The sequence below is a fragment of the Odontomachus brunneus genome, unplaced genomic scaffold (genome assembly GCF_010583005.1).
Source record: "Odontomachus brunneus isolate Ranch 3 - 2012 unplaced genomic scaffold, Obru_v1 Obru_scaffold_128, whole genome shotgun sequence".
Classification (NCBI taxonomy): Eukaryota; Metazoa; Arthropoda; class Insecta; order Hymenoptera; family Formicidae; genus Odontomachus; species Odontomachus brunneus.
The window spans coordinates 152,402-159,730 of record NW_022639578.1 but is presented as its reverse complement, the minus strand read 5'-3'; the positions used below and the strand labels follow the sequence as shown (position 1 = coordinate 159,730).

Here is a 7,329-nt window from a genome sequence, read left to right as displayed (position 1 = left end):
TACTTGTCCGTCCAACGTCAGCGGACACGAAGGGGGGAATCGCCGAAGGTTCGTCTCAGAAGTTCGGCTTTAATATTTCATCACAAGGGGCAAAGTACTGCAAGTGAAAAGGAAAGGTTCGAAACTCAAGTGTGTAGGATGCGTTGTATGGAGATCGAAATTCACGAGACGGTAGTTTATGGAAAATCATTAGTAACACGGACATGTAGTGTTTTCGTAATTATTCTCCTTGAAATGAAATATAATTTTCCATCGTGGGGGAGAGGGGGAGATAAAAGCAATCTTGTCGGTATGCCTTATGAGTTAAGCTGATGTCTGAGCAGCTTGACGTTTCTCTTTCTCGGTTGACGCCACCCGCGGCGCGGGAGAACCGAAAAAGCGCGGGACGGGCAGGTGAGAAAGAGAAAGATGCGAGGAAAAAGCGGGCGTTACCAAAGAGGGACTCGTTGCCGCGAGTAAAATTGACCGAATGGAAAAATCGGACGTCGGATGGGCTCATTACCGATTCGGCATGTGAATTGCTCAATTTGCAGCTGCTGAAGCACTGTCGAGCTCATTTGGCGCAAGCAGAGCAGCAAAGAGAGCAAAAAATCGTCGGATTGATCGGGATTAGCGCTGTCAATTTCGACTACTCCGAGTATCCGGGTACTTGTATCTTTTGGATATTGCTCGAATATATTAACTTGAGGACTTCACTCGGACCGAAAGATTTTCAATTATTTTTATCTTGCGTCCTTCCACACATAAGTCACCTGCGACTAAAGTTAATTAACATATATGAAATTTAAATACATGAAATAATTTAGGCGAAAGCCTTAAATATTGAATAATTTAACATATTTAAGTTGTTAATTTTTTCAACAATAACAAGTAATGAACGAATGTACTGCATAAACGAATGTACTCATAACTCTATTTACTATCTAGTCGTTTGGGTAATATCCGCGAGTGTGTGGATAATCGTGTATAGAAATACATACTCGGATTATATTATAACATTAATTGAGAAACGCATTGACGAAATGACATTTATATATCCCTGGTATCACACTTACACAATCAATATCCGTTGAACGCGTAGGTATTCATAAAACTGACTCGACTTATCGGCTTATCGGCGACTTCTCGGTGAGTCTAATAAAGCTGACTTGTTGGCTTATTAGATAGTATCGCATACGCAAAATAATATTTAAACAATCTACAGTATTTTTCTATATCTAATTGCGTTAATTCAAGATAGCTTCTCTGGATCGAATTTATAGATATGTAATGAATGTGTGTGTGTGTGTGTGTGTGTGAGGAAGGGGGAGAGAGAGAGAAAGAGAGAGAGACTAATGAAATGCACAAGTCAATTCATCTGCTTTGCTATTTAGAGAAATTGGTTCAAAGTAGAAAAATTAGACGATCAACTTATTTTTTATATAATCGGTATCTCTTACTTGTTTATGAAGTAATCCTTATTTTAAGAACTCGGCAATGTTTCGATATATCAGCGTTTTTCAATAATGTTCAAATAAATTGCGTGTTCTTTAAATTGACTTATATTTTACATAATTATGTAATGAAAGGAAATATTTTTTGAAAAAAAAAAATTATTTTTTGAAAGAACTAACGAGTAACGTGAGTTCTCTTCAGTAGAGCAAATAATTCAGTGTATCGAAAAAACAATATTCTATGTACTGATACTTAGTTTACGTTCGAATGATATCTAAATGATGATCAGTCGATAAAGCAACTGGTGGATATAGCAGCAGCAGAATTATCATCTTGCTTGATCGATAAACTGCATTATCAAGAAAGTTAGATCGACGCTGAAATGACAATGAAAATAAAATTTTGGATTATTAATCGACATGTTTGATTGGGCGGGAAAGGGTGTGAAAAATGAAGGCTCTCTGAGATATTTGCGATCTCGATGAAACAGCGAACCTCACGTCGATGAAAGAGAAATCGGCCTTCTCTGACTCAATCGATCAATTGAATGAGTAGCCGAGAACATGACGAATCTCGTCTTTCTTCCATCGTAGTATCGATCTGTTTCTAACATATGAGAACGCGAGGAACTTGTCGTTTGAAAATCTAAAGCAGCACTTAGTGTCTCAGATGAATCTTTTTGTGCATTCTATATACTATAATATTTTAAAGTTATGACATATGCGTGTGTATATCACTGTGTGTGTGCACACTTGTATACTGCTCTCAAGCTCTAATCTTGCTATTTGTTATTGTGTTTTATATTATTACACTTTATCTTATTACATTTTAAAGAGCCTTACGATTTTCTATATTCTACAATTCTGACGAAGTTATTTCGAATTTTATCTGTACACATATAGTATACTGTAAAAAAAATTTATATTAAGTTGAACACATTTCACATATGCCAATTTATCCATCTTAATTTTATGTTAATTTAACGCAATAAAAATATGTTAACAAATAGCGCAACTTATCTGTACACATTTTATACATATAAAATGCGTCACTAAGAATGTATATGTCGCATACCCATATAGTACAAATCTCTAAAAGACTTCTTAAAGAGTTCGAAAAAGTTCCCAAGTCCTTCAGAATATTTTTGGAATTCTTTAAGAAGTCTTTTAGAGATTTGTGCTATATGAGTATAATTGTGTTATTTTAACATTTAGATATAACGAATTATGAACCCAGACAGCACACATGTCCAAAACTGGGACATAAGACGTCTTTAAGACGTCTTTAAGTCGACTTTAAGACGTTTGGACATAAGACGTCTTTAAGTTATCTTAAAGATGTCTTAAAGGCATCTTATGTCCCAGTTTGGGCATTGTGCTGTCTGGAAACTTAACGTAGAATAGTCAAAGTTACAAAATCACAATGATAATATGTTAAGCTAACACATATGTTAAAATAATATGTTAAAATAAAAAATAGAATATGTTAAAAAGTTAGCACAAAAGTACATGGATTAATTTCAGCACAAATACAAAATATTTTTTTATCATATAGAATTGAAAAGAAATACACAAATAAGACGGGAATTGAATATTAAACAGAGAAAAGGAATAGAAACGAATAGGCAAAGAAATGTAGTGAAAAGATTACATAAGCGTGCAATTCGCAAACATACATACACATACAATGATTTGTTATGCAAAATCATTCGAAATTTTTATGTAGGATGTTTTATCTTCTTTTTGGCATTTGGCAGCTATTTTATGTTAATAAGTCTTATTGAGGGGAACATAGGTGAATTAATGATGAAGTGATTTTTTATCTATTCGTACGGGAAGAGTTTCTTCAACGGTATCTTTTTAAAAATATTATTGATGGCTCTAGAGATGATTTCTTTATAGATCTTTTCATAAGCTGATCTAAAATCATTGAAAAGCTCTTTGCTGTTGTCGTTTATAAGCTTATTCACCTCCTTGCCTACAACCAATAAAGTATAGAAACAATTAATAAAGAAATAGTACAAAGTAAAAATAAGTATAAAATTGACACATTTTTAACAAATTAATAATAAATTAATTGAGTCTAACAAAACATGAATAGTACAATATTAAACTACAAATGGTGAAACTGAAAGTTTGCCACTTTTTTCGGATAGATATTTCAATACTTTGAGACGAAAAAATTATGCGTATGAATTATCTCTTTTCTGAGGATAAGTGTACAGTGGGTTGTAAACAGTTTAGACACAATGAAATTGACTGCTCGTCAAACTGTCAAAATTGAGAGACATTACCGATGGATTTATGTAAAAATAATATAATTAATACGATAATTAAGATAATTTTAATATTAATAATAAATAATAATATATTAGCCCGTCAGTAACGACTTTCAATTTTGACAATAAACTTTATCGTGCCTAAACTGTCTTGCAACCTATTGTACACAAATAATATAAATATGATTGCGTAATGAAAATACCTAATTTGGGATCTCCGCCGAGGAGATTTTCAAAATGTGATTTGATATCTATTTGCTTGATATGACAATCAATTTTCTTGTATCTTAAATACTCTTCCCCATTCTTATCATATATCTCGTTCTTTATTTTGAATTCCACCGTCATGTTAGCTGAAAAATAATACAGTGCGATCGATTATTAACTTTACGATATTATTACGATATTATTAACTTTACTTTATTTGTATTTATTGAATTGAATAAATTACATAATATGATTTTGCATTTGCCCCTTCCATGAATCGGCAACAGCAAAATCCTGCCACTTATTGTGTAGTTACCAATTACTTCCGTTTGAGGAAAGAAAGCTTCCATATCGAGTGAGAGTGTATCTTTGTTAAAACTAAGAAGAAAGAAGATTATATCATATAATTATGGTTACATATATACTATAAAAAAGATTTATCATCGAAATATCTTAAATTGTATTAAATAAACTCAATTTCAAGGTTATAAAGTACATAACAAACCAATTGATCTTGCTCTTTCAGCAAAATTTTTGCTCTTTTAATCTATTGTTTGCGTATAAAACTCGCGTAAACTTGCGTAAACTCAAAATTTAATTTAATAAGGAGATCATAAAGCTGACACAGCACATTATCTGGGTCATATTTATTGTCGGATTTACTTATATCCAAAAGAATGTAATCTTATTCTTAGCAAAATGCTCTTATATATGGTTTCACAAAGATTCTTTTAAAACTAAAAGGAAAATATTCTAACATCCAAATAAGAACTCTAGTTGGAAGATTCTATTTCTTGTAATTCCACATTCTAAGTGAAAACTCTGATCGAAAGACTATTTCGCACTTAAGTCGATTTGACGACTGAATAGAGTCGAGCGAGAATTACGTACTTTTTTACGGAGATTTGTACATTCTTCGATAATCCGTGAATCGTCAAATTATGAAATTCATGTGACAATGCGCCACCATTCTTCATACTTATGAAATCAACATTCAGTGGGTCGAAAGGAAGAAATTTTAACTCCCTATTACCTACATGTAAACAACAGTAAATTGACATCAATTGTTTGCGATCAAAAATTGTGACAGCATTAGGAAAATGGAAAACCACAATTCTGACGAAAATAAAAAAAGTGCATGGAAATTTAAAGAGAAGTGCACGAAGAGTGTAAAGCTAGAATTACATAATACACGATTTCATTCCTTCATACATATTGATCGATAGTTCAGTTCATTGCATGAATTATTGCTACATATGTATTATAATAAATAATAAAATTAGATTTAACAATAAAAAATAACAAAATCGTATTTATATTTAGACTAGAAACTTAGACTTTATTACTTTTTTTTCTGAACTAAAACCATTCTTAGTTTAGATTGTCTGTCTATAATGATTTTGCCTGAAAGTAACCATTTAATTGATTAGGTGTTATATTATTAATTTATTATTCATTATTATTTATTTATTCATATATAAATTAATTATATTTGTATCTGAGAAACACATGTTTGCGTTACGAAATCGGGATCTCTAGATCGTGAGTCATCTACTTTACTCACTGCGCCACTTCCTCTATCGAGAGATATATTATATTTTGTTTATACATGTTATAAGCTTGGATTCGCAGAGAGTGACAGAGAGTATATGTACAGAATTTTTTTAGAAAATAATGGTTAAATTAAGTTAAATAACCTAATGGTTAAAAAAGAATGTAGGACTGTTGTGTGACAGAAAAGAATGCCAGAAAGTAACGAAGAATATAGAAAATGTTTTTTCTGTAGATAAAACAGGAGTTCTTGAATGTTACTATCTTGAAAGAAAAAAGAAGAGTAGCGGAAAGTACGGGAGAAGAACCATATAACTAAAGTATAAGGAACCATGTAAAAATATGGAAGAATAAGAAAGAAGGAAGTGACACAAAGAGGAGTATCAAATTTTTTCGAAATGAAGTGGGAAAATGTTAGTACTTCTATCACTTTTTTTCACTTCTTTTTGCACTCTTTATTTTTTCCAGAGATTCTTTAGATAATTTGAAATCTCTTATTCTAATAAAACAAAATATCTCATAAAACACTCACTTCGAAGTTCTTATTTTGATACTTTCATACATAGAATATTAAGAGCAATCGATTGATGTTACTAATATTTGTAGATACACCATAGATGCACCAGCAAAATACAATAAAATTCATTTTTATGTTTCTCTGTGTATGTCTTTTTTTATATCAATCCATTCTTCTCATCAAATCTTTTTATCTATGATATTGCATATATCGCGCGATAAAAAGTAATATGTGCACTTGCCTTTGGCCAAAACGCTTATTGCCGTTTTGATTGCGTCGGCTAAACATTTGTCGACGTGCGAATCGTTTTGCTTACAAATCTTAATGTTGCTGGCTAAATTGTGTGAATAAAAAGATATATTTACATATTTCGTATAACTCATTATATTATGCCCTCATTGAAAGAGTGCATTGTTGCAAATTAAACAAGACTGTGTATCGATTAGACAGTTGTTCAGGCGATAGTTGTACATGTATGTGTACGAATTTCTTCTCAAATCAATATTCTTTAATTAAAAAGCGATAATAACAATATAAATGTATTATTTCGTATATTTAACATTCTTTCTCGACTACACGGAAAATGCAAAATTTGTCAACTCAGTAGCCGTTTTCAGGCATTCTGTTATTAGAATATATAGAATAATGAAAACCGATGAAAAATATTTCACAGTCGAGAATGAGAGGACATTTTTGTAATTACTCACGTAACTCTAACGCAGTGATCGCGAACACCAACAAGAAGGAGACAGTTATTTTCTTCATCATCTTTGAATATTTTTTTTCACGTTAATACGTGTAACACTGACCGGAAGTCAAACAACTTTCACGAATGAAAATTTTCAGTGGCTGTTGAAAGAGAACTGGACGAACATGGACATTCAAGCGGTCTATTTAAGCGTCGCTCGCCCCACCTGAGATTCCTATAATAATAACCAGACTCAAACCTTACTCATAATCAAACTCTTTTGCGTTGCTTACAAGGCCGGGAGCATACAGAAAAATATAAACCGTAAAACTTGGTAGATAAACAAATGGACTAATTATAATCTATAGTTTTTGTTATGATTAAAAAATAATCGATTGTGTTTGGTCAACTTTCTTACTGTTTAAGGAGTTTATTCACGAGGTTAATTAAGGCGTTTATTCACGATATATATATATATATATATATATATATATATATATATATATTTTTTTTTAAGCCGTTCAAGAGGAATAGTTTTAATAGCGCATCAAGGAAGCTACTTATAAATTCACTATTTATTAAACAAAATTAATTTCTTATATATTTATTTCACTACCTAAATAATAAATGTTAATTTGAAACTAATTTCATGAT

General features: G+C 31.5%; 1 protein-coding gene across 2 annotated transcripts; it reads right to left on the bottom strand.

The window, feature by feature from the left end:
- Window positions 1–1,014: 1,014 nt before the first annotated feature.
- LOC116849932 (protein takeout-like) lies at window positions 1,015–6,866 on the bottom strand. Of its 2 annotated transcripts, XM_032827604.1 has the most exons (6): window positions 6,695–6,865; window positions 6,229–6,321; window positions 4,811–4,952; window positions 4,164–4,297; window positions 3,916–4,065; window positions 1,015–3,411 (listed from the first exon to the last, which is right to left on the bottom strand). In XM_032827604.1, exons 1-6 carry the CDS (start codon window positions 6,753–6,755, stop codon window positions 3,257–3,259), a joined length of 735 nt encoding a protein of 244 aa, XP_032683495.1. In that variant the 5' UTR covers window positions 6,756–6,865; the 3' UTR covers window positions 1,015–3,256. The 2 variants fall into 2 exon arrangements, with proteins under 2 accessions (XP_032683495.1, XP_032683496.1); XM_032827605.1 differs by lacking the exon at window positions 6,229–6,321 and having other exon boundaries at window positions 6,695–6,866.
- Window positions 6,867–7,329: the final 463 nt, after the last annotated feature.

Bases quoted from the DNA above. Each gene is read 5' to 3' on its own strand.
- LOC116849932 (XM_032827604.1), bottom strand. From the start codon at position 6,755: ATGATGAAGAAAATAACTGTCTCCTTCTTGTTGGTGTTCGCGATCACT. The intron at 4,298-4,810 runs GTACGTAATTCT...CTTTCTTCTTAG, and splicing joins GTACAAATCTCCGTAAAAAA to TTTTAACAAAGATACACTCT. The intron at 3,412-3,915 runs GTATTTTCATTA...TATTGGTTGTAG, and splicing joins CGGCGGAGATCCCAAATTAG to GCAAGGAGGTGAATAAGCTT.